The 27,035-nt window shown below is 45.0% G+C and overlaps 1 protein-coding gene across 20 annotated transcripts in view; it reads right to left on the bottom strand.

Annotated features, from left to right (window-relative positions):
• The window catches only part of LOC6736492 (supervillin), a 110,811-nt gene that overhangs the window by 30,101 nt on the left and 53,675 nt on the right, over window positions 1-27,035 (bottom strand). For 5 of the 20 annotated variants that reach the window (XM_039293719.2, XM_039293717.2, XM_039293720.2 and 2 more), the window contains 9 exons: window positions 23,493-25,077; window positions 19,907-20,238; window positions 16,806-17,327; window positions 15,930-16,378; window positions 15,684-15,783; window positions 13,672-15,274; window positions 8,878-9,440; window positions 7,751-7,873; window positions 3,524-3,998 (listed from right to left, as the gene is read on the bottom strand). In XM_039293719.2, the coding sequence (XP_039149653.1) occupies window positions 3,524-3,998; window positions 7,751-7,873; window positions 8,878-9,440; window positions 13,672-15,274; window positions 15,684-15,783; window positions 15,930-16,378; window positions 16,806-17,327; window positions 19,907-20,238; window positions 23,493-25,077 (5,752 nt within the window). Of the gene's footprint in view, window positions 1-2,760; window positions 3,150-3,523; window positions 3,999-4,521; window positions 6,039-6,106; window positions 6,255-7,750; window positions 7,874-8,877; window positions 9,441-11,965; window positions 12,040-13,671; window positions 15,275-15,683; window positions 15,784-15,929; window positions 16,379-16,805; window positions 17,328-19,906; window positions 20,239-20,319; window positions 20,531-23,492; window positions 25,078-27,035 lie in introns of those variants that run through there. The other 15 variants (XM_039293721.2, XM_039293727.2, XM_016170681.3 and 12 more) reach the window with 13 other exon arrangements.

Below are 27,035 nucleotides of genomic sequence, written 5' to 3'. Positions count from 1 at the left end.
TCAACGAACTGGCTTCTCCCGCAGAACTTTTGTTTCAATCCGCCTCGCTTATTTGCTTTGGCTCATTAGCGTTTGGACTCACGTTTTTCCTATACACCGACGTGATCGGGCATTGCTATCTCCATCTCTATCCCTCGGCTAGTTGCCCTCTCTTTCTTCGTTGTGGGTGTTGTGCATGTGGATTTGGGGTAATGGTGATGCACATCCACTTCCAACACTTTCCCATGTGTAGCATGGAAGTGAAATTAACCCCAAGTGCCCCTCGACTATCATAAAAATCCGAGGCGATAAGCAGCACTCGACTGTCTATTTATGGCCAATCTACTGTTTGTTTACAAATGAGCACTTTGCCATAAAAAGGGAAAACGAAGAGGCGACTTCTTATCTAGGTAAACTGCATAGGCATATTTTCCAAGTGTGGAGAAACCTTCCTCAATTACTTTTCCGAGTATTTCGCCCTGTTGAAATATCAAACAGAGCTAATAAAGTTGCTACTAAACAAATGTCAATATTCCTTGAACAAATTTGATATCCAATAGGTATTTATTTGTTTTTCAGATCCCAGGTACTGACCAGTTGTATAATCATAAGTGTTGAAATTTGAGTCTAATCGGTTTCCCTGGAAGCAGTGACTGCACTATTTTCACTGGCGATTAACTATTATTTAATTGGTTATGGGCAGACACGCTCGTCATTAAAACACTAATCAAAATAAAACAAATTGCAAACTAATTTCGTTTTCATTTCTCGCCCATCAAATGGAACCGCCAAAAGAAATTCGCCACGGGCCAAAACGAACGAGAAAAAAAGGTGAATAAAAGTACAAATTATGCAAATTCATTGAAAACGAAAGGCATTCTCCAACAACTTAAACATTTGATTCGCTCCGCATTTGATTATTCATTAGCTACGATTTTATTGGATTACCTGTTTTGTGGGGGAGTTCATCGGCGAACTGAAATTATGCAATACAACTCAGAAATGTTTGAATGAACAAATATAGAGTTAAAATAAATTGCTGGAGGTAAAACTCTTATAATTTTGATTGATTTCATTTTTCGAACGTGTCTGCTTTGGATATTTATGCAAAAACTGGCCTGAATTTGGGACCTTGAACTCAGAGACAATAGACACCAAACACTTGATAATTAAAATCGACTAAGTCAACAAAATTTGGCTAAAATTGCTCAAGCGAGTCGAACTCTAAAAACTGGAAAGAAATAAAACCAAAACAAAAGCATCGGCTGCAAACATTTTTTCGTACAGATCGACAGAGAGAGAAAAACAATAGCGAATCCGAGTGCAAGCAAACACGAAAACAACAACAATGTCTGGACAAGAAGCTTAACAACAACAACAAATCTGTGGCGATAGGGCGATACACTGAAAAAATAAGCTGGCCGTTAGAGAACCCCAAAGTAATATACTAAATCCATTGAATTCTTAAACTTTAATGGAATTTCCCCAAACTGATAAAGAAGTAAGTTTTCAATAAAAACATTGGTACATTTAAATTCTTGCATTTAGTAGGCATTTAGTAATCTAAAAATCCATTACTTATAAATTTACTTTACTTCAATAGCACAATACTTCTTCATTACTTTTTAGCCCCAACTTTTTTCAGTGCATTGAAGTCTGCAGAGGTTTCGGTGAATCAGCAAAATGTTTGAATGGAAACAAAACAACGATTTTACAGTTTTTTTCGGCTGTTCGACTGCAGGTAAGACAAGGAGAACGGGAGTTGGAGCGAGACGGAACCTGGCAGATGCAGCCCTTGCGAAAAATAAAGGAACTTCTGGTTTTTGTGAGAATCCTCTCTCTCCAATTTGTACAAACCTTTAAGGGACTGCAATAAAAGCCGCTGTTTCCGCTGCAATTTGCACTTGCACTTTCAATTGCCAGCAATTGTTTTAATTAAGAAGCAAAACCTTCATTTTGCTCGTTGCAACGATGAATTTCAATTTATAATTTTTACAACCGGCACAAAAACGCGCGCGTTTGCAAAAGGTAAACAACTAAAACGTAAAACACGTATTTGCACTGAAACCTAATAAAATCGTTGTACATTTACTACAGAATATATTCCATCATATTTGTGCGGCACTAATATCCGTAACTTTTGTTGTAATGTTTCATAAACAAAACCCGCGTCGCAAACAGCTGTGCGTCGTTGCTTCTTCTTCTTTCGCGACGCTTAAAAACGACCGTTCGGGGCGAAAACTGTTTAAAAATCGCGCTGAATTCCGGTTTTTGCCTGTTTATATACGGCACAGAGTGACCAGTTCCACTGAGGCGGATAATGCTGCCATATTATTTTTGCACACAGCTACTCTAATTCTCTCTTAAGTACATTTCCTTACTCTCTTTCTGTTATGTTGTACGAGATAAAAGCGCCAGTGCGGCAGAAGTTGGAAACTTGGGTCGATGGTTTGAAACTACGGAATTACCAGTAATGTTAAGGTTGACATTCTGCTGGGTAACATTCAAAGTACAGCTTTTGTTAAAAGAGTGAAAGACTGTTATAAGGGAATAGCAAAATCGATTCGTATCGTTATCGATATCAAGTTTGAAGCAAAAGAGGAATTATCAATTTGCCATTTGAAAGTTTGGCGCGAAACGACAACTTATAATACTTCAAACTTTTGGGAAATATAAGCAATAGATTATATTAAACTCCATGCTGTTATTAAACATTCAGTTAGTAAGAAAGAACAGTTAGTGGCCAAACAAAACTACAGTTAATTAGGATTTCCGTCAACTTTATTAATGTTTCTTTTTATTTGATTTATCGGCTTTTTCGCATCACGTAAAAATATATAATGTGGCAATAATATATCGTTTAAACAAGTTTTCGATAAAATATATTATTTCTTGTGTATATATCAGTTAATTTGTTTTTGCACAAACGGTAGTAAGCAATGCAAGTTTAAACTTAGTTTCTAATTTTTTACAAAATGTCTGGGCTGAAGAAGCTTGTAAAGGGGTGCTGCTGCATGAGCAACACTTGCTGCTGCTGCTGCATGAGCAACACTTGCTGCTGCTGCTGCTGTTGGCCTTGTTGCTGCGGCGGATGCGGCTGATGTTGCTGTGGCCGCTGGCCAAGTGGCCAGTAGTAGCTCCTTGCCACGGGCTGCACTCTGACTAGGAATCTTTTGTTCGAGTGCGGAAAATCGGTTAAATCGAAAGCAAAAGTCTCTTCGGCAAACGAACACAGGGTGTGGAGTGTGGCGGAGACATATACAAATGTTCAATACAAAGTGATGAACGTCTAACTAATGTAAATTTCATCTCAACTCGACAATAATTGTAAATATTTAGTTTTACTTTTGGGAACCAGTCTTGAGGAGCACACACATTTGATGCATGTGTGTTGCTGTCTAAACGTTATGTCTACATATACGATTATAAAACCACGATGCCGCGGAACGTCGCACACTTACAGCAGGTTAGTAATAGCTATGGGTTAGTGCACTAACACACGGAGCACTGGACGAGGAGGAGCAGGACCAGGACCAGGACTCACCCATCTGGCTGATTCTGCTGCTGCGACTGCTGCTGTTGCTGCCGGCGACGTCTGGCCACAGCGCTGTTCTTGATTATGGCCTCGATCTCGCGGCCCCCCGAACTCTCGCCTTCGGATGCCGAGGCACAATTCCCGGCTGCATCGTCACGGGCCAGCGATCGAGGTTGTCCCAAAGTGGAGAGATTCCGCACCAGGTTCACGGCATCATCGTGCTTCGGCGTGGAGTTCTCCTTGGAAACGTTCCTCAGGATCTGGGCTAGATTCCTCTGTGGATTGTCCACCTCATCACTGGCTGGTCTAGTGGCATCTGCCGAGGTGGCAGACTTGCGGAGATTGGAAACGGTCGCATGTGTGGAGCGTTTGAGCCGGTTCTTCAGCTCGGCGTTGAGGTCCACGGGCATTAAGCCGCGTCCCATACCCAGCACTGGCATTCCCGTCTTAAGAATGCTCTTAAGTGGTTCGGTGCTGGGTTTTCCTATAAAATATTAATTTTCACAAATTAATTCATGTTAAATTGGCCAAATAATGACGTTTGTGAAGTCAGTACGAATGCAGCAAATCAATCCTTAAAAGCAGGCAAAAATCATAAATAACATGCTCAGTCACTGCTTATTTACAAATTTGAGAAGCGAAGAGAAAGGCTCGAGGCCACAAACATGCTCAAACACGATAAAGTACTTACTCAGCATTTGAATTTTACCTAATAGTGTGTACCTCCCATTCTTTAGCACATTTCTTGTATTTATTTTCTTGGTGTAACAACTTCCATTAATTAAATATTACAATAATAATAATAAATGTAATACATACTCATCATAATATAATTCCGTTTAAGGTACAATTCGTTTTTAAATGTAAATAAAAAGTAGTGTATTATGTATAAATAAGCACAAAGCTGTTTCGCATAATAATAATATAGGATAAAGGTAAACTGGAAGGCTTTGCTGGCCAGACATAATATACGAGCCGTTGGGAATAAAACTGTCTCTCGGTTTAAATACATTTCTAACATACATAGGTTTATTTTCATTTATTACTTCGTTTTCGCTTGACATATCTGTGGAATTTTCGTTTCGTTCAGTTTGTTTTCATTATTGGGATTACTGTGAGACAACTAGAAACTTAATAGCTTGGAATCGGGATCGGACGCATCTATCACACTGAGCGCGGACCCACACGAAGAGAGCGATATTTGTGTTTGTGTTTGGGACTTCGGGGATTTGGAAAAATTGGGAAATTTTGAATGCTCGGCCAAAATAGACAATTTTTCAGCCCAGTAACTCGCCGTACAACAGCTTGAAGTTCCTGCCAGCGGCCCGGAGTTCGTCGGGCGTGACCTCAATGTCCTCGATGCTGGAAATAGCGGCCTTCCGCCGGCCGACGGGCGAATGTGCTCTCTTGGGACTTGGCATGGCTGTGGGACTGGTGCAGCCGCTGGAATAGTGATCCATGGACAGGGGTCGCGTCCTCTTGAGCAGCTCCCGCCGTTTGGAAACCACGGTAGTGATCTGCGGTAGTTTCACGTGCGCATTGGTGGCCTCAACTTGGCTGGGTGGCAGCGATTGGGTTTTATGCAGGGTGGTCGTGCTGTTGCAGGTCTCCTTGACACCAAAGTACTTGGCAAAGCGATCGTCCACATTGGGCGATCGCATTCCTACGGTCACGGAGGTGATCTCGGTGGTGTGTCGCCGATTGACGGGCTGTGGTTGCGGCTGCTGTTGTTGCACCAGTCGGCTGATTTTCCTCCGCATCTCGGACACCCTGGGCGGAGCGCGATCCTCGTCTTGCGACTGCTGGTGCTGCAGATGTTCCTGCTCATTGGAGGCGCAGTTCTCCTTGCCCGAATCGGAGCCACTGTCGCTGGTTCCGTTCGCTAGCTTCTCGATATGTGGTTTATCCTGCTGCTTTTCTATGAAGGGAGACTTAACCTTGCCAATGGTGCGCGAATGAACGGACAGGCTAACGGGCTCCAGGCTCTGCAGCTTGACCATGCAAGAGTTGCTCCAGCTGGTGCTCCCACTTCTACTACTGCTGTTATTGTTGCGATCACCGCGGAAGGTATCGGGCAGGACTAGCTTTCCCACAGTCCGTATGCTGATGCGTAGGGGCGAGGTGGACGGCGGCGGATCGGTGGCGGACCTGGTCAGCACGTGGAAGCCATTGTGCTGGGGAGACTCCCTCTGGACTGGCTCCTTCTTCCTCAGCTTGACCTCATCCTGGACCACCTGCTCCTTGACCTCCTCCTGCTCGGGCTCGATGATGCTCTCCAGCGTGAGACTAGATGGCTCCTTGTCGTGGGGAATCGGAGAGTAGTCCATGGGCGTGGGCGTCACACTGACACTGCTGGCGGATGTGCTGCTCCTGGGAGTGGTGCGATCGCCGGGCGGACTCCTCGAGTAGCTGCTGGTGCGACTGCGGTACCTACCACCGGCACTGGCACTTCCACCTCCTCCGCCGCTCTCGCACAGATTGCTGAAGAAGGCCAGCCGCTCAGCCAGCGACAGGGATGAGGGTTCTATATGGGGTTTGGTTTAGGGATTAGTTTTTGCTAGAGTTAATCCTTGTGGTCTTTGCACCACTTACGCATTGCATTTGCACAGTCTGCTCGAACTCTCTGTCACTAGTTGGAAGTTTATTAAAGTCTAAATATTCATTGCTGCTGCTCTGGCTGCCTGTGGTTTCTTTCAGATGCGGCGACTTACAAGACTCAATGACTAGCTGCGCATTCGGTTATATCCGCTGCCCACACTCAAATGCTGTCGCTGCCGCTGCTGCGATAATGCTATACATTTCCCGCACCACACTATCATTTGCAGCTGCCTTTATCAGGCCCTAGACAAAGTGACCGACCGACCGACCATCACAAAAGATGATTTGTTCCCCCGCATAACTGAATCATAGAAAGTTTGTCTGCCGTTTGCAAAGCAATTTCTATAATTCGCCACTTTTTGCGCCATTTACGCTTTTTGCTTTGTCCACCACACACACACAACTGCCATCTTCTCGATTTTCATTTTCATCTGTAACTTTCGATATTGGTTCTTCCACAGCGCTTTCAATTGATATGAACTTTCTTTGTAAGCGTCTGAGTGACATGTTATGTGTGGGTTGTTCGACTGATAAACGCAAAGAAATTATGGAAAATTTAGTGAACATTACTTATGAGCTCTTTCGAGCTTAAAGAAATCATAAATACAATATAAGTACAAGTAAAGTTTGAACCACTCTTCTGAGTTATGTATGTGGATAATTAAAAATTAGCTTATTGATTGCTAATATTTCTTTGTTAAAGGCCCTTAAACATTTGTGCATGCTAATTATATATCAAGGTCAACGCCATTCCACCTTATCGGCAATACATTTTACTGCCTGTTTTTAGGCCAAACCACAAAGAACATGACGCAAGCTCACATCTCTCGGCCATAAAGCATACCGATAAGTGATATGAAGGAGGCTCACCCATTTTCAAGTGTGTCAGGAGTTGTGGTGGATGACTTTCAAGGAAGAAAACGCCATTCGGGTAGGCGTAAAAAATGTTGTTAATTAAGACCGTTAAATTATGAACGCTTAATTAACTGCGCTAAAGAGCCCGATGGAAATGTGGCAAATAAATATGTAAAAATAAATCACGCGCGTCTTAGATTACATAAAAATACAGTTGTGGGGCATAAATTATTATTAGTTTTCTCATGCGGCAACAACAACAGCAATAAAACAAGTCAAAACAGCAACAGTAACGAGGAGTTAATTCATTTGTTAGAGAACTCAAACTGGCGTAAATAATGAAAAACTCGTAAATGAAAACCCAATGTACGCACATGCATGGAAAACCGAACTAGTGTACAAATTTCTTTTGCATTTTTCCATTTCTTTCATTGCGCAATTTGGCGTGGCTGCTTTTTTTGCATCCCAAAGTCGGCATTGTTTATTTTTTATCGGCCAATGCGAATTTGTTCGAGTTAATTATGAATTAGTCTCAGGCGAGTCAATAAAAACTATATGAAATTATAGAAAACACAGACACAGTAAGCAACAACAATAAGTATTTTGTACATGTTTATCATTCCAAATGAGCATCGTGCAAATCAAACGTAAAAGATAAAATGGCCAAGTTGAGGAGGAGGAGTTGAAAGCCGGAAAAGCTGGAGTATATCTCTATGTTCCCAGCTTATCTGAGTTATCAGTCTCCTCCCTTAAGAATCGATTAATATCCATATAGTTACTCACCGAATTCCGCATCTATCGTTGCATTTGGGGTGGACTGCTCGTCACTCTGCATGGAGTTGCCGGCTGCACTTGAAGACACCTCCGCCGATGACGCTGGTGGAGATTGACGGGTGGTGGAGGTTCCTGAAATGTATGATTTGATTACAATGGTTGTACTGTGCCGCTTGATGGTGGTAGGCATATCTAAGTTAATAAATTAAATGTTGTATCCCAAAAGTGTTGCACAAACAAGAATAAGAAAATTGTTATGTGCTTTCTCTTCGAGTGTACTACTAATAACGTTCAAATTTTGGCATAGTTCTCCAGGCGGGCCTGGTTACTATTACATGACTTCGATACGGGCTCGATAACGAAAGTCTAATCTAAAGTGACCTGCACCACAAACCCCCGACTAGCCCCCTTCCTGTGTCCCATTCACCTGGTCACAAATGTTGCGCAACACGCAAGCCTCAATTAGTTGCTGATTGCCGGAGACGGCGACTTTCCGAAGTGCGGGTGAGTGTGAGGCAAGTGACACACATTTTACAGCTTATTAACTTGGCCAACAACCATGAGAGGCCTGCCGTAACAACACCGAGCTAATGGCAAAATCTGGCAAGCACTCTGGAGTGGGCTCTACACACATTGACCAGCAGTGGGGGCCCTAACTAATTAATATTCGCAAAGGTATGGCTTTTGATGGGGCTCTCAAATGTTTAGGTGTTTGCTTAGTGTCATCCAAAGTGGCCCATAAAATAGAATTGTCATAAATTATTTACTAACTAACTCCAATCGTTAAGCTCTATCTATTTATTTTCCTATCAACTAACTTCCTTCGCTACAATACTGCTAACTCCACAGAAAAGCACTGTGGCCCTAGCCCAACTCCAGCTCTCATCTACTCCCATTCTGGCCACTGTGGTCTTGGCCTTCTTGTTCCGGTCGGTTTGCGACATGGGGCAACCAAGTTCGCGGTGCCACCGGTTCACTTAGCGGTCGCTGCTCGTCTGCTTTATTGCTTCATGCTAATTTCTGCGAAGCCAGCGAATGACGACGATAATGGCGGTGCTGATAGGTGGGTGAATGGCATCCCGACCCACAAACTCCCCATCAGCAGACCTTTGCTATTATTTGGCTACTATACTAACCCGTTGCCCGTTGGTTGCGCGACTGCTCCTGCAATTGCTGGAACATATTGGCCCTGGCCCGAACGCTGTTGCTCCGCGTGAGGCCGCTGGCCGGTGTCATGGTGGTTGCGGTGGTCGCGGAGGTTGAGTTGGCAGATGCGGAAGCGGCTGTCTCGTCGCTCAGCGACTGGATGGCCGAGTCCTCCTCCAGAGCGGACATCTCAAAGATGTGCTCGCTGTCCGTGCCGATGGATAGGGTTAGCTGCTCGCTGAGATTGATGCTGTCGTTCACCGAGTTCTGGCGTGCCAAAGCGGAGCCACCAGTAGCCTGACCGGCCAGGTGGACAACTCGCGGCGACTGCAGCGGTTGGGTGGAGCTGCGGGCCAGGCGGAACGAGGATCCCGCTCCCGAGTTCGTCGACGAGGATAGCAGCAGTGGCGCGGGCACGTGGCTGAGTGGCTGTCCGGTGATCGGGGAAATCAGCGGTGGGTGCGGTGCGTGGGTCAAGCGGATGTCCAGCGGCTTGGTGGGCTTGAAGGCCGATGTGGCCGAGATGTCGAAGGGCGCGGAGTTGGCTTTGAAGCTGTAATAGAAGAATATATACAAATCAATAAGCGCAGGTCAACGATGGTTTTGGTTTCATGTTTTAATATCATGTTTTAATATGTCAATTTTATAATTTATGGAGAAATATTTGTATAGCATATACATTGTTTGTTTTCCCCCGGCGCAGAAATTTACATAACAACAGGCTTAATACACTGTGAATCTCTTTGTGAACATTCATCTCTATCATTCTCCCTCGGACATAATTATAGGCAATTTTGGCCAACTTAATTGTGTTTTGGTGGTGAAACTTTGGCGCTGCCGGCTGCTGCTGTTGTGGATTCACTGCGCGCCTCCAGGGGAGCGAAGGTAAAAGTTTACAAGCCCGTCGATGGCCAGAAGAATTAGCCAAACGGTTTCGGCAATAAAAAGCCAGCAGTGAAAGGTAATTGAATTGATGATAAGAGGAATAAAAGCTAAATATATGTAATGCCGATTGTGTGTATTTATCCACACACAGGCTCTCTGCTGCATAAACTTGCAAGTTGATCACCCTCCAAAGGCCTCTTGAACATTTTCTTTCTATATTTAGTACCTCACCTACAACTTGTTCGACTCTCGACTTTTTCCGATATTTGTTTTGTTTATCAGGCCTATTTTCCACGCCTGGCGCACATCGAATGTTGAAAAGAGGAAGCGGAAAATAACAAAAAGACTAAAAATATACAACATTTTAATGCAACAACTGGCTAATTGGATTTCAACTGAGGGCGATGGAGGCAAAAACGGTCCGTGAGAATTCTCTCGTTGGAATTTCGAACACTTCGAGGCTCAAAAAAAAATAATGATTTGCGGCAACAGTTGTCGAGAATTATAGCAAATATATACGACTGTAGATTTCGAGTGATCTAATCGAAGAGCAGCGGCGGTGCTATTTGGCCAAAATATATAAAAAACTGCTCTCGGATTTTGCCAATCTAGCGGATACACAAACCGCAGACATTTGGCGGAATATTTCACGGGCAAAAAACACACATTTAGCACGCAAATTATTGCAGACACTGGCATTGCTATATAATTTAAATATATTTCGCAAATTTGGCAATTTGTGGCACTCGAATGTTGGAATTTTCATTTGGCTGCACGACTGCACACTTTCATGGAATTTATTTTTAGCGCATTACGAAATATATACATTTCGAGAGCGAGAAAACTAGCGATTCGTGGCACACATCTTCTCACTGAATTTCCACGGATTTTCCCAAATTTCATTTTATTGACTACCTTTTTCAATTCACACGCGGTTAGCGAGCTCGTCTACCGGCAACTGGCCAAGAATTTCCGAAGGGAACGTGGTTCTCCTTCCACTAAGCACACACATGCGACTATAGGGTATAGTTACTCCCTACTATCTGGTTCTGCACCTGATAACGCGAAGACCGAACCGAACCGCCGCGATTTGGATGATAAATTTATCAGTTAGTTTCGATTTCTTCTGCACACACTATTCACTGTTTATTTTCCTATCTACGAGGCGGGGAATTTATAGTTTTCCGATACTCAAATTCGAGTTCTTTACGTAAAATACAATTTATATTTCAGCGCTGCTTCGGATACGTGAAAAGTGAAAAAGCGATCGCGAGCAACTGAGCGCAAAAATTGTACAAACAAAACGCCGAGCTGAAGAGCAGAGAACGTCGGCAGAGGAAAGTGGTGGGGAGGTGCTGCTCTGCCGCAGTCGACGTCGCTGTCGGCAAATTTAAATTATTTTCAGCTTTATTTTCTTGCCTTTTTTATTGCCCGTGCTTTATATTTATTTTGGTATGGTATTTTCCTTCTTTTCCGCCGTCTGTCTGGGAAATGTCTTCGTTGGTTTTTCCTTTGCGGTGCATTTTCTTTGACTCTTTCGTTTGGGGAAAGAGAAATCTTCGGCAAGGCAAAGAGCAAAGCAAATATAATACAGCTATAATACTAAAAACTGGACATCATTCAAAGTACAATCTAATATGACTAATAATCGTGCTTAAAAATGGCAAGGCATAAATAACTTCACTCTTAACTGCAACATAAAAGTGCATTGTTTTTGGCCCTGCCATTATGCATAATACTCATTTAAAGAATTTGTGAATGGACCGACCGTCTGAGGTGTGACATACATGATTTATTTATAGAAAATGCAGACATGCAGACAATTTCTCAATGGGCGCATAAAATAATTATTTCCCCATAGGGAAACCTGCATAGATCTCGCCGCAAAGTTCGTTTTTTTGACATGTTTACGATTGGGCTATTAATGTGATTCTTTTTTAGCCGTAAAACCGAAAGGCAAAGTCTCGTTTGTGGCTGACTAACTGTTACTTTTTCGTTGGCTATCTTATCGGGAGATTAGGAAAGATACAGCATAACTTCGAATTGGACATTTATGAGCTGTATCGATTTAATCGGCCAACACATGTCAGCGTGCACTTTTTTACTATCTCAATGCTCAATGATTACGATTCGAATTTTTTTCGCTTTTGCTTTGGACATTTTTTTGAGATTGATTTTGAGTTTTCTTGTTACCGTTTTCTAATATACGCCTCAAACATTTTTTCGCTCTGACGTCGCTGCAGCAATAACATGGAACGACTGCCGCCCTTCCGGGGAATCCTCCTGGTCCAAAGGTGCAGACACGGAAATTCGAGATAGAAGATACAAAAGTATCTGTATCTGAACGCGTTCGCCCGCTGCAAACTACTGAATGCAACTGGCGAATATGGACAGCATAAATTTCACGGCACGAAGCGTCGGCAAAAGTGCAAAAGATATTGACAATACCGTTCGCTGAATGCAAATGTGACAGCCAGCGAGAGTGTGAAACAAAAACAAAAGCCTTCCAGAACAACCTGGCTTATGCTGTTATTGTTGGTTGATTTCGCTGTATTGTTGCTTTTTTGAGGGAAGGGAGTGCCAGAGTGGAACAAAGGCCCCCCAAAACACAAAACAACAATAACAATAATAACAGCCAAACACTCACTCACCAACAAGCACATAAAATGCTGACATAAAAACACAGTTAAACAAGAACGGGCAACTTTGAGGCGGCGCAGGTGGAAGTGGCAAAGGAAGTGGAAGAGGTGCCACTCTATCTTCTAGTCAAAATTCTAAAATGCTTTTAGCAAAGAAACTGGGTTTACGAGCACGACATTGGCCAATCCGCGATTCGCAGAAATTGCCCATTTCAGGTGGGAATTCGTGGCCAACAAGTTGGTAAGAGCTAATTGTTTGCGAACGATGGTAAGATAGTACTTGATGGTATCTCATTTTGGTTCTAGAAAGACTAGGAACAAATATTTCCGCACATATGAGCATATTTCTTTCTATGGATGCTCTTCCAAACTCGCGAATCCAATCGACCTTCGATAATCGCTGGCCATTACTAACCTTTATTTGTATTTCGCACAACGCCGTGTTCTTGTTGGCCTCAATAGTTGCGCAGGTAATTAGGCAAGCAATAAGCTGCTTAAGTGACACTAGCAACAGCCAGTCGGGCCAATAAAAACTAAAAGGCGGCAAAGAAAAGTGAATGATATGACAGCGGATCGAATTGAGGTCAGCAGCCATGGAGGATTTCAATGGCTTGCTCGCCAACGAAACTTGTTGACATTTGGATGCGGAGCAATGGGAAAGCAATTAAACTATTGCCAAAATATCCGCGGGCGAAATGTGTTGAAGTTTCCATCAGAATCGGCTAGTTTATGGCTACGTGTTTACCGGAGTATGTCCACAGTAAAGTTAATTAAGCCGATCATGACTGGATTATAATGTCGGCTATGGCGCATGAATGGCCAAACAACTGGTACATTTTCCAGTTGACAATGAGGCGGGGTTGTGGGCACCATGATGGTATAAATATTTATAGGCTCGGCCAAGTGCCAGCCAGAAATGTGCTCGGCGGACCAAAAATAGCAATGAATGCGAGTATATAGACAAATATTGCTCCACGCAAACACAGATACGGATACGGATTGGGATTCGGATTCGGGGGCTGGAATTCTTGGGACCAACGAAGCGTGAACTGGCGTTCGCTGCAGAATCAGTTGACAGCTTGACGGGCCACACGACGTATGCGCAATTTGTGAGCGAGAATGTGGCAATTTGAATGGAAATTCTGGAAAATACTGTCCCGACAAGGATATTTATGAAGTTTTTCATATCATCCATATTCATAGTTTTTCATAAAGTGTAATACTCCTAAAACGGAGCAGTAGCAATTAGTTTTGACTTACAAGCTCATCTCCTCGTTGGTCACGGGTTGCGTTTTGTACCGCTCCCTCTGCAAATCCCTGCGCAGCACACTTGGCTTGAGAACCCTTGGGGTGGTGGGTGCTCCTCGCTCCGCTGACGTTGCCTGCAGTGGCGATTCCCAGCTGCTGTTGGCCCCACCCGCCGCACGGGAAGTGGGCGTCGATAGCATCTCCATGCGCTTGATCCGCTCCGCCACCGATATACTTGTTGGTGTGGTCACGAAGTCCACCGGGGTGCTGGGAGCAGCCTGCGAGGTGGCGATGGCATCCAGTGCAGCTGCCAAATCCATGCCAGGCTGGACATCTTGACGTTCCAACGAACGGGTGCGCCTCTTTAGCAAACTCGGAGAAGTGGTGGACTCCTCCAAATCATGCAAGGCTGAACCGAGCGACCGACGCTTGGACGGCGAGTCTGTCTTTAGGATTGACGAAAGGGAATCGTTGACCTCGTTTTCCAAGCCACTCAAATCGAACTCCTCTCGACTGCTTTTACGAGAGCTCTTCAATATAGGACGTATTTCGTGTTCATCAGCCTCGCCAAAGGATTTCTTTTTGAGTATGGGCTTTGGCGGACGCACAGCCTCCTCGCTGGAGGTGCTCTCCTGCTTTAGGATCGGTCGTATCTCATGCTCCTCACCATCATCGAAGGTGATTCCATCATGGGCAGCCAGTTCAGCAGCAGCCAAAGTTACAGCTTGCGATATAGAAACATGCTTGTGGCATCCTCCGTCCGAAGGTGTTGATAGCGAGTCCTTCTTCTTCAGGATACTGTGTGGCTGGCTCTCCGTGGCCGAAGGGCAGCCGTCGCTCTTGCTGCTGTCGTAGCTGCTCTGCTTGAGGATTCCATGAGCCTGGGCCGGACTCAGTCCAGTGCCCGCTTCCTCCAGGGAATTCCTCCTGGCCGACTTAATGAGAATACTACGTTCGTCGGGTGAATGCGAACGGGAGTAGTAGCGCGATTCATCTAGACTCGATCTCTTCTTGAGTATTCCCTGCCGTTTGCAGCGGCCAGCTCCAGCCAAAGGATGATCCACCACGCTAGAAGAGAAGGTCACCGGCGAGGGATTGCTTGAAGCACTGGAGTTGCACTCGCCAAGTCCAAGTTCCTTCTTCTTCAGTATGGATACAATTTGGTTTGGGGCAGGTGGTGAATTCTGGCTTGTTGCCCCCAAAGCAGCTCCTCCCTCATCCGTGCTCTTCCTGCGCATTATGGCTGACATTTTCTGGTTATCATCCACCGAATGCTGTTGCATCTGCGCCTCCGATTGCTCAGCAATCTTCTTGATCTCGGCCAGATCGGTTTTGGTCCTTTCATTGAACTTCTGGGTGACGTTGCGAGCTGCAGGAGTATGAAGTGGTCGTGGTGCAGGCAGCACAGCAGTCATGGTGCGTACCGGAACCACCGGATGACGAACGGTTGGTATGAACTGGAGATGGGGTTCGGATATGGAGTTGGTTGACTCGCTGCAGGAACTCTTCTGCGGCGTTAGCAAATCTCTCAGGGCGTCATCATCGCCCGGAACCAGGGGACGAGCCATTCCCAGTTCACGACGTCGGCGTCGGCGTGTCGAAGATGCAACCTCATCTGCAAGAGAAGATCAGGAATTAGTAACCACTCGTTGGATCTCATGAGCTAAATAAGCAGATTCTGGACATAACACGTGCATAACAATAAGTAGGGACTCAGCACAGCTTGGATTTTAACATATTTTACACAAGTTCTTTCGGTGAAAAAGCTTTCTGGACGCAGCACAAAATGATTTAAGTGAATGTGTTGAAAGTGGTATTTAAAATACGTATTATTCTGAGGCGATGGTTGCCACATGACGCTCGAAGATCGAATGAATCATAATGAGGTCTCTCCTCTTTGCTGCGGACTCATTGGAATGCTTATTCAAGCTTGAAGGCGTTCCAAATTTGGTGCCCTGCTGATCATCTCCCCTTGCTGTTTGCTGTCGCTGCACTGCATCCGTTGCTGTTTCCAGCCAACTTACCGCCATCCTTGGTGGCTTCCTCGGTCAACGAACGATTCAAATTCGATTTCCGTTTGGCCGACTTGTCGCGATCTCCCAAACGGCGTGGTGACACTTCGGGCTGTAAAATATAGATGGATTAATATAAGCAATTAACAAGAATTAAATTTCAGGAGATAAACCACTTTAGAAGGTTAAGAAGGTTTCCAACTGGACTCTTTAACCTGTAATGTGGTTTACTTCATGAAAATTCCAGTTTCCGCTTACTGTTCGCTTTTGCTTTTGCACGGGACTTAATTGCAGATTAGCCAAGTGGTCACGTCGGCCATTCTCCGTGTCCTCGGTGCTCATCGTGGAGCTACGTGGTCGCATCCTCAGAGTGCATTCCGCCGTAGCCTTGGGCGGACTGACTGCTCCACCCGTGAAGTGCAGCTCGCTGAGACTCTGCTTCATGGAGATGCCCGAACTTACGGCAACCAGAGGCTGTCGCCTTTGTGTGGGCGGTGTGTCCACAGGATGGGAGGCAGATCTCGCGGGGACTCTGTTCGCAGTGGCTGACGCGACTGGCTCCGAAGTGAATCCACTGGCACCTGGCGACTTGGGCGATAGCTCCGAGTTGCTAAGACGACGTTGTGCTTGGACTCCTCCGTTGCTGGAGGCTCTTGGCGAAACGGGCGAACTGTAGCGATGGCGCTGCTCCTCTTCCTTCTTTTTATCTGCGGGTTGGGTTAGAAGAAGGGGAAACACACACGATATTGAGGATGATGAAATGCAGGCGTGGCAACACAGAGAAACACGTACAACCATTCTCTACAATAACTATTACGAGTTTCAACCGACAGTTGGTAATAAGATGAATTGAAATCTGATATTGTTATTAAATAAAATGTAATCTTAAAAATTGTTATTATAGACACTTTCATATATAAAATCGATTATAAAGATATGAAGTGATTTTAAACCTTTGTTTATTGAGGTTTGGTTGCATGAGAAAGTTTGTGTGTTACCAGAAAACATAAGTGCACACAAAACAAACTACAGTGGTTAGGCTACGGGGGTAATGGATTTGGACAGATGGAAAACCTGATGACCTCCACCAATTCGGGGATGAAGATGGACTGGTAGGAGGAGGAGGAGACTCACCAAGCGCGGCGGCGCGCAGACGACTCGCCTTGGTGGTGCGAACCGCTGGCGAGGATTGGGGCGAGGTGGTCGAGGAGGAGCAGCTGCCGCCGCTCAGGAGCGGACTGGCAATGGCCTGCGGAGGCGCAATGGTGGACTGGCACTGGCTGCCGAGGAGCAGCGGCGACAGCGGATTCTTGCGACGCTTGACGGGCGAACCAGCAGCAGATGTTGCTGCCGTGCCGCTGGATGTTGCTGCTGCTGCTGCTGCTGCAATGGACGTTGCTGCTGCAGATGCGGCTGTCTTAAGCACAATTAACGGGGCTTTGTTGGCATTAGCTAGGGGCGGCATGGGCGTGGCGTGTTGCTGTTTGCTATTGTTGTTGCAAGTGCTTTTGCTGCTGCTGCTGTTGCTGCTGATGGTGTTGTTGCTGCTGCTGCTGTTGCGTTGTCGCGCGTTGCAGTTGTTGTTGGTGCTGTGGCTGTGGCTGTAGGTGCAATTAATACTGCATTTGCCAGCTTTTCCTCGACTTTGGCTGTCTGCTGTAGCATTTTGATGTGTTTTTTTGTTGTTGTCATTTTTTAGGAGGGTAAAATGCGTGGAGTTTTAGTGAGACATTAAAGCTTATGATTGCTGCTTGTTGTGGTTGCTGCTGTTGCTGTTGTTTTGGTTTTGGATTGCATAATGCAAATATGGGTGTCTGGGGGAAAAACTCGGCTCCAATCTAATGGCTAGCTGGCTAAGATTGATTGGTGTGGTGACAAACACGAAATAGTTGCGAAAGTCTCTGGGACAAAAGAAATGCATTAGGCGCCAAACGAAAGTTTTCGAGTCGATCTCAGGTCATTAGGTCTCTATTTAACGATGATGTATTAGCTTTGCTGACTTTATTGGACATTAAACTGACAGAGCCAGCGATTAGATTATCGTCCAGCGATTAGATTTCGTTCACAAATAAACCAGAATTTATGACTCGCTGAAGAGCTCTGAGTGTGGGAACTTTGTGTAATGGTTTCGAATCGAAAATACCATAAAAAGTATTATCTCAAGTCTGGGCATCGAATTGATGAGGAATCTGTGATTTCCCCATAGATTCTTTGCAAACAAAACAGCTGGAAGCTCTGTAATCCATTTCAACTTTGATGTTTTGGCCCCCAAAGTGGTGGCTTATGTAAAACCCCAAAGATTTCATAATCCACCCAGAAGACGGGCCAAAAGAAAGGGGCGAAAAACATTTTTCGGCAAATCATCTGCCAGCATCTCCGGGTTCCGCCCGTTCATTGCCTTCTGCTGGCTGTCAGAGATCAGTGAACGCTCTAAACTTTCGGGGCGATCGTTGGCCCTCTAGACAGCTCGCGAAAATCAAATTAATTCCACATAAAATGAATCAAAAATTGCCAAATTGGTAAATATTGAAATCAATACGCGCAGTGGCAAAACAAAGGCCGAAAACAATTGAAACGAAATCGATACGGCTGAGCGATCGATCATAGCCATCATCAGCATCATAGTTGTTTATTGATTTTTTAGCAGCTGCGCGTTCGTTCTGTGTGGTCGCAAATGCTTACTAAATCTATTCGATTAAACGGAAACTTCCCATAACCATCGGATCTATGTCAACGATCTTCGGGCGGACTTTCTCAATCCGTTATGCCAGACGCACAGAGACGACTGTCAAAAATTTATGAAACCCTTGTCCAGCCATTGATAATAAACCCGGTTCCGATCCGATCCGTCCGATCCATTCATTGATAAATAAAATGAAAATTGGGCACAGCTCTCGTCGTCGAAGAGCGGTCTGGTTGGGTTTTGGGTTTTGTTTGGGGTCTATTAGCAATTTTATGGCATCTTTCATTTGCCTAAGTTGCGTGAAGACTGGGCATCGATTTTATCAAATGACAAACAATTTTATTCATTTATACAGAGGGAAGGTTTGCGAAAAGCATTTCTGGGGAAACACTGACACTCATAATGCGAATAAAAATTGCGCAAATTATCTTCTTATATAATAATTCGGAATGTTAGACTTTTCTGACATTCGAGAAACCTCGGCAGTCAAAACATTTTGGAATTGATTCGACGACTTGAATCGAGTTGCTCAATTGCAATTTGATTTAAATGTTTTGACCGAAGGCCTCATGAGCCAAATTAACATTTGTCTAGAAAACGTTTTCGCTTGATTGGCAAGCCGACAAAAATCTAATTTAGTTTAAATTGCTTTTAAGTGTTCCAAGCAAAAGAAACAGAAACGAAGCAACACGGCGACTCGCCTCTTCCGATGATGGAGTTTTTGGCTTTATTTTTCGGCTAATTTGCAGAAAACGTTGACAGGCCCACGGTTCAGGGCTGAATCGGCATGGGGCGGGCTAATTACCGAACTTTGGTTGGGAAAGTTTCCCCAAAGAACTAATGAATTTGTAATGTTCGCAAAGTGGGCTAAGCGAAGGTAAATTGAAGTGTGAGATCAGAAAACGATCAAGGCAAATAATAGCCAGCCAGCGGAGAAGAAATGATTTGTATCTATTGTGATACTAAGGGTTCAATGTAAGAAGATCGTAATATTGTAATCCAACAACTGATGCATCATTAGTCATATGTAAACCTTGAAAAATTGATGACTGGGAATGATGAAAGGCTTAAAAATCATTACATAGACCAAAAATGGCTGGTCTAATTTTATGATCTACTGAACTGTGTAATTAACCTGTACCAATCTAAGCAGTAATTAAGAAGGAAATTTCGATTATATAACTACAATTTGATTGGTGTTGATCTACAAATTTATAATGATAAATGGAGCTCAAGACGTAATTTGATATTAATATCCCAAATAAGTTGCTGTGTATATATAAAAGGTAAATGGGATTCTCCTCCTAACAATGAAATTCGAACAGGATGCGTGGAGTAAGCGGGAAGAGAGTTTCCCAAGGATAATAAAGAACTCTGCCAAGGCCATGAATGGAAAACTGTTTTTTGGAAGCAAAGGATCAGTAAGCGGGGTAGCAAGGACATAACAAAACGCTCATGGACGAACTGGAACTCGAAACACAAACAGGCAACACAGAGACGTCACGCAAGCAACAACGAAACACAGATACAGATTAGAGACTCAAGGACTCACCTGAGTGGGCAGATGCAGTGGGGCAGGAGCCCAGGACGATGTCTTCTGGCTGCGGTGGCTCGACGGTTAGAGCCTTAGGAACTTCAACTGGAGGATCTCGCTGCTGGTCATGGGTCATCACAGTGGTGGCTGCCGTCTCATAAGCGGAGCTATTCCCGTTCGCCGACGAGGATGGTGGATCGGTGGCGGCAGGAGCACCACCTGGCTTATTCCGTCTGCGGGTCGGTGAGGGTGAACTGCTGGAGGAGTCGTCACTGCGATGCAGCGGCGGAGGTGGGGAGTGTCCGGCGGAGCTCTGGCGACTGGCGGAACGCGTGGTGCGCGTTATGAATCTGCGGAGGCGGTTGGATTACGTTATTATATTTGCTGGCTCGAACTCCCCACATAAGCGGTTTCTAAATTAATTTAGTTACACGGAAATAAACACGCGACGCTGCAGCAGAAGTATCAGAACACCGAAACAAAATACAGTCGCTGTGAAACGAGATATCCATTCGACAAATCGCAGATACAAAGATACAACTCTCGAGAGTTCCGCTAAATGCGGCACGGCTAGACGGCAGCAAACACGCTCGGCAACTGCCGCCGGCTCGCCCAGCAAACACAGTGGAAACCCACGGAGCTGCTTTTTTGTCGGTTATTTGTTTTTGTTGGTTTTCGTTGTTGTTGCTGTTTTTTTTATTATTTGGGTTTTGCCGCTTGGTATCTTGCAGATACACAGAGAACAGCAACAAAGTCACTCCGCCGAGCAGCGAATTCACTCAAAAGCGAAAAGAGAGCGCTGCAAAATTCGCACATTTGCGCCAGGTAGCAGCGGTATTTGTCAGATACAAGATATATCTGTATATGCACAAGCCGTGGCTCTATCTCCCGACCGTCAAAGAACAAAGCGTAACAAGTCTGTTATTGTTATGGATTGGTGTGACTATTGCACGCATGCGCAAAAGGCGGTGCGCAGGTAGCTAGCCAAGAGTATCTCAAGCGGAGTATCTCGAGCAAAGTATCTCAACGTCTGTAAATGATAGCCACATTTAGCTGAGCCACTTCCTCATCCTCGGCTGACAATGCATCTTTTGCCCATATCTGTTTAGCGAGCGAGTGAAGAATTTTGCAGCTTGTCGCAGACATTCAATCAAGCGCAAGACTTCGTCTAGCTGCCCGTTTTGTCTGTCAGTTTGTCGGTTTGTCTATCTGTGAGTTTGCTTGTATTTCCTTTGGTTTTTGGTCAGGTAGACAGGCTGCACATTTAAATGTCGCGACGCATCAATGTCACTCTTTTTGCTTTGTGTACTTTATGATGTCTCGTGCCTGGCAGTCTTACGGATACACAGATACAATATCTTTCAGTCCGTCCTTGTAGAGAGGTAGGGCATGATTATATCGATCGTCAACACGGGAAAGTCTCCCGAGGGAGTGATATTCTAGTATCGCGAAAGTAGGTTAGGGGATTAACCCAAAGAAAAATAATATGTCTGACTTTAGGATAATATTTGTATAAGGAAGTCCCACGATAATTGTTATGAAAACTGGGATAGTTGGGTTGAGTTACACGACTTTGCGGGCTTAGGATGTCTGCTTCATTAGAATGCGTAGTCAGATACTTGGAAAGAGGAAGTGGGAAGCTTAAAATGAAATCACAGAAATAACCCGTTTAACTGAAAGGGAATTGGGTTGAATTTAATTGTTTTCTAGATTTCGATACCGCAATTTCAGCAATCAACATTTGGGCTGGACTTCTTGGAACGTCTTTTTCAAGGGTATTCCCCGGGCCCTCAATCTCCGCTGTGATCATCATTACGATCTTCGTCTGCCATGCGCACAGTTTTATATTCTTGATGCTTGACTTTGCCCGTTCGTCAAATGGAAATTTCCATAAATTGTATAAATTGCTAAAGACACATATGACGTATCAGCTACTGGATGTCCGAGAACTTTCCAACCCGTTGGAAAATCTCAGGGGAAAAAGGAAAAGTGATAATAACCAGTTCGTGGATGCTGTTTTTTTTCATCCATTTTGGTGGCTTCACGTTTTTTGGGAGTCGCCACAGCTGCGATGAAAGCGAAACCAGGACTAGACCATCGACGATCTGGGCCAGGCTAACTGGCAATCTGGCCACCAACTGGCTGGCTATTAAACGGATACCCAAGCAGACGCAGCAGGTGATCGGATGACGGTGTTGACACCGCAAACGGCCCAAACGGGGCCCCAGATAAATTCCACACTTAATTGCTGTGCATTCAAATTTTTCCTCGTCGAGATTCTACATTGAATGCATTTTTAGAAAATTGTCTCTTTGGCTCTTTTCTTCTCTTCCCCAATCTTCATTTCTTTAATGCTGCGCGTGTTTTTTATGAGGCATTTTTGTAGCGAAAGCCCATTGGAAAAACTTGTCGCTAGTTTCGGGTTTGGCTGTAAAACAGGTGCTTTCTACGCCGGATTTCTTTCGGCGGATCCAAGGAGGATGAGGAGGAGGAGGAGGTGGTGGGTCCGAGGTTGGGGGTCATTTTCGGAGACAGCGACAACAGCGTCAATGTGCCATTCGCTTTGATATATCACATTATAATTGATGGAACCAAACACCGGCCGCCGCTGCGAATTGCACTCCACGCACTGACGCGATTGTCGAAGATGTCGCCGCCGCGATACGATACGATCCCAAACCGAAGCCCAAAGACCATTCCCAATCCCAATCGCAATCTCAACCCCAAGACAATGAACCACGTAACACCCGACGGAAAAGAGGCGAACAATACATGGATTTCATTTGTTAACAAGCCCCCTGCCTCTGTGAATCTCGATTTGTTTGGGGGCCCGGCTTAAAGAGGGCCGCCAAGTCGCATTGTATAACGCGACGTCGAACAATACGAGTGAAGATGGCATATGGATCTCAACAAGAAAGAGGTGGCCCACAATACATGCAATTTGTTTTGATTGTGCGCCAAGGATTATGGCGGTACAGGTGCAGCCTTAAAACGGATTAGACTCTCAGAAGTGGAGAGAGTTTAGCTTGGAACTTAGTTCCAGCTTTAATAAAATTATACACACAACCAAAATCGCATTACATTTGCTGTTTAATCAGCCACAACTTCCGAGAACACAACGCTTTCACCCTCAACGGTAATCAGCTTGATGACCCTCGAGTAATTCCAATCAAAGCACACACAATCACAGTGGCGGTTAAAAAAATAGCACGAAAAGAAAATAATGTGATTTGGAAAAACACTTTTGTACTATAGTGGTACTCTGGTTAGAAAGAAAGTGAGTTTAGAAAAATACCTTTTAGTTTACAAAAAACAAACAAATTATATATCTTATAATATATGTATTATAAATTGCTATTTTTTTAGCCCCCGCTGTTCATCGATGCGTAATTAACCGACTTGGAATAACTAAACATGGTGGGGGGGCTTCGATACCCAACAACACCTGCCTGTAATCAGGACAACCTTTCCTCGGCTAACGACTGGCGAAAAGGAAGCTAATTATGCGCGTAATTGCCCCCGCAACAGATAGAGATACATTTAGGGACTTGTGATGTTTTTGGGGAGGTGGATTCCATGCGGGGATGGGGTCCCTCCGGCTTACCTGCGCGCGTTGGTGGCCTGGTGGTGCTGATGGTGATGAGACTTGGGTTCTACTGGCAATGATTGATGTGCATGCTGATGATCGGTTTGATGGTCGGCCTCGGGATCAGATTGATCGTAGCCATTCGCGCCGTTCAATAGATGTGCCCCCAAGCTGACCCCCTGGCTCCAGCGTTCCAGGGTATCGTAGACATCCCCCTGATCGAACTGGGTGGTGCTGTCGCACTCCTCAATATCCAGGTCGTGATCGTCAAGAGTGTTTCGGATGGCAGACAGAGGAATCTTGGGCGGTTCCACAAACAATCGATTGGTATTCACAGGCTCCCCAGCATCGTAGCTCTGTACTTCCTTGGAGGCGGATGCACTGATATTGCGGACCGATGGCTCCAGGCTCCTGGCCAGTCGCAGATTCAGTCGGTTGGAGGACGACTCCAGGGAGACATCACCCGAGAGTCCTTCCTCGGGTGGCAGAGAGGTGGCCTTGGCATTAAGATTGGTCACCTTGCGACTGGAGTGGAGATTCCGCAGGCATCCCTCTTCATCGCTGCTGCTGCCCGCGGGCAACTCCTTGGATGCTCCTAGCACAAGATGTGTCTGGTGTCCAAGCTGCTCTAGCTGTTGTTGCTGCTGCTGCTGCTGCTTGGGATTGCCACTGCTGCCGCCCGAGTTGCCGCTGCTCATCGGGGGATTGAGGTAGTGATGGTGGAGGGGCCAAAAGGTCGCCAGCTTGTCGGTTGTGGCCTTAGGCTGCTCCTGATCCTTTTTCTTCTCCTGCTCGGTGCTGCTGCTGCTGCTGCTGCTGTTTTCCAGGTTCTTCTCCTTGCATATTATGTCATAGAGGGCGCTAATCGGACGCGATTCACTGCGCACGCGCACCGCTCGACGGGATCGACTGTGGAATCGCTGCTTGTGCCGGCTGTTGCGACCGGATCCGCTGGGATTTACTACGGTTGGTGGTGGACTAGCCTGCTCTACGGGGTTACAACTACTGATGGTGGCGGTGCTGGTGGATGTGATGGGGGAGTGACTGGCGACAACGGGTGGCTGCTCACCACCTTCGTGGCCGATTGGAGGTTCACCTTTGGTAGGGCTCGCAGATCCCTGAGAGTATCTGAAGAAGCGTCCCTCGCTGCCGGTTCTCTGCTGGCTCCGACGGAGTCTTGAGTGGCTGTCGCTGGACGCAGAGTCGCCACGAAAAAATGTTCCCCTGGCCGGATTGCTTATGGGCAGCGGTGGGTCCTTCGTGGCCGTGGAGCTCTTTGGAAACGATCGCTGTTCCACCAGCTGGGTGCTCGGAGTACTGTATACACTTCGATAGTTCTCGTTCAAGGCGCCCACATCCGATGCGTTCGGCGTGTGGATCCTCAGCTGGAGATCCGTGTAGTAAGCGGGCGTGGTGTGGTGGTGGAAGTGCGGATGCTGACCACGATACGACTGGACTGGAGCGCTCTTCTGTGAACTGGAATCCTCCGAGTCCTTGGTGGTCTGCTGCTGCGGTGGCTTCTGTTTCAAGGGCTCAGGTGGCTGGCAGCTGGTCTTGGCAGTGGCAGGTGCTGTGGATAAGTCACTTGAGGCCGCAATGGTTTCTGCGAATGAAAGGGGAGAAAAAAATCGTGAGTCAGAGTGGGCCAAATGAAAAGTAATGTTAACTCAATTCCCCCAATGGCATTTCCGCTTAATGCAGCAAGATGTCGCCCAACTGGGGATTATTACACTTAGAAACAGGGAATTAAAGAAACAGTTGTGAAAAGTATGCAATGATTTAATTCCATAGCCTTTTAGATTCAAAATATGATGGTGCACTTTCATTACATTCTTTTAAATGTGTCTTACTTATTTTCATATTTTATTTTTTTGAGTGTACAGTTCCCCCTTCGCTTTCCATCCGTGTGTTTGCTTTTCTAATTCACTTTTCCCGCACCGCACTTGGCGCGTAAAAAAGCAAATCTTGGCAGCAATTAAATTGCACCTGAGCACTCGGATTAATATATTGCATGCTCTACAGCCAACCCAGAACGCCCCCTCATCTTGGGCCGCCCCATGCCCACCCACTAAACACCTACAACCGTGTCAAGGTGAGGTGAGGGTTGCCTGCTTTTTATAGCCAAGCATCTGCTCTGCTCTGGCAATGAGTGCAGTTTCTGCTGGCCGCGTACTTTTGGCAGTGACTGTGCATGTAAATGCAAATCTCATTTGACAACTGCCAAGGCATGAGCGATTAGTTATGCTCTGTGTGAGTGGGGTAAAAATTGGTAGAACAGGGCCAAATTAATCTCATAAGTGCGGAGGGAACTCAAACGAAAAATTTGGTTATTTCGTTACGGAAAGTAATGCACGTTGTTATTTCATATAACCAACTTATTTGACAGCTGCTGCGCACATTTCAAATGCCAAGTGCCCAAATGGAATTTTACGAATGTGCTCGAATAAAATACCGGCCTTTTTGGCCAAATGCTGAGCAAATGCAAGAGCTCGGCGAATTTTTTGTGCCTAATTTATTATGACAGGCAGTCGAAAATGAGGAAAAATTATACAAATACAATTAACAGGCAAACAAGAGAGAGTGGGGAGTGATCTGTGGGATATATTTGGCCAGCAATTACGAATGCCCAGTGAAATTCAAATATTGAAACAGTTAGCACATCTCAAGAGAGCAAATAGTAGTATAGTAGTAAGATCGCATATCTTATCAGACGATGAGAGCAAACAGCCACAAAGCAAAAGTCAATTTGTCGATCGGAAAAAATAGAAATACACAAAAGAATGCAAAACATGGCTAGCAATTAAGTCAACAATAATCACAAAGTTATAAAAAATTATATATTTCGCATTGTTTGTAAATATTCAATTCAAGTAAATTGAAACCATTTATAATTAAGAACCGATATCAACAATGTATTTTATTCTACAAAAAAGTACACACAAATATTTGTAATTCAATTTGGAAAAAGCAGGAAAAGCAGACGAGTGTAGGCGAGATTGTGTCATAGCTTCAACTCTACCCAATAAACCGCCCTTTAATTCCAATCAGAAATTAAAGGGCTTGTTTAACCCCTATGCTGTCACATCCCACGCTCAATTAAAAAAGTAAAACAACATGTTGCCAAGCGCCATTCTTTTTCGGTTCTCTTAATAATTGTAATGTTTTTCTTTCGTTTTTTCGTTTAAACGAATTTCTTTCTGAATTTAATTTAGCAAAATCGCATGGGATTCCTAGTCGCGTCTATTTTTTATCACCTGCGAAACTTTTCTGTGCCAAGTCAAGTGCAAGAATACATTATAATTGGCAGTTGTAGAGCAAACCGTATAAAGACGACAAATCTGGTGGGAGCTGCGCACGTGTTAAGCTATTTTCCGAGAATCGCAAATGCCATGGGGTGAAAAAACTGCATACGTAGTTCGGTATATTGAAAGTATTGGTTACAATGTAAGGCGGATGTTTCGTAGATATTTGACATAAACAAATATGGAGTTTATGCGAAAAATTAAGAACATTTTCCCCCGACTGTGAAACAAGGAATGTATATAAAAGAATGAATATTGA

Source organism: Drosophila simulans, chromosome 3L (assembly GCF_016746395.2).
Source record: "Drosophila simulans strain w501 chromosome 3L, Prin_Dsim_3.1, whole genome shotgun sequence".
NCBI classification, from domain to species: Eukaryota; Metazoa; Arthropoda; class Insecta; order Diptera; family Drosophilidae; genus Drosophila; species Drosophila simulans.
The sequence above is the reverse complement of the archived record's forward strand: the minus strand, read 5'-3'. Positions and strand labels throughout refer to the sequence as shown.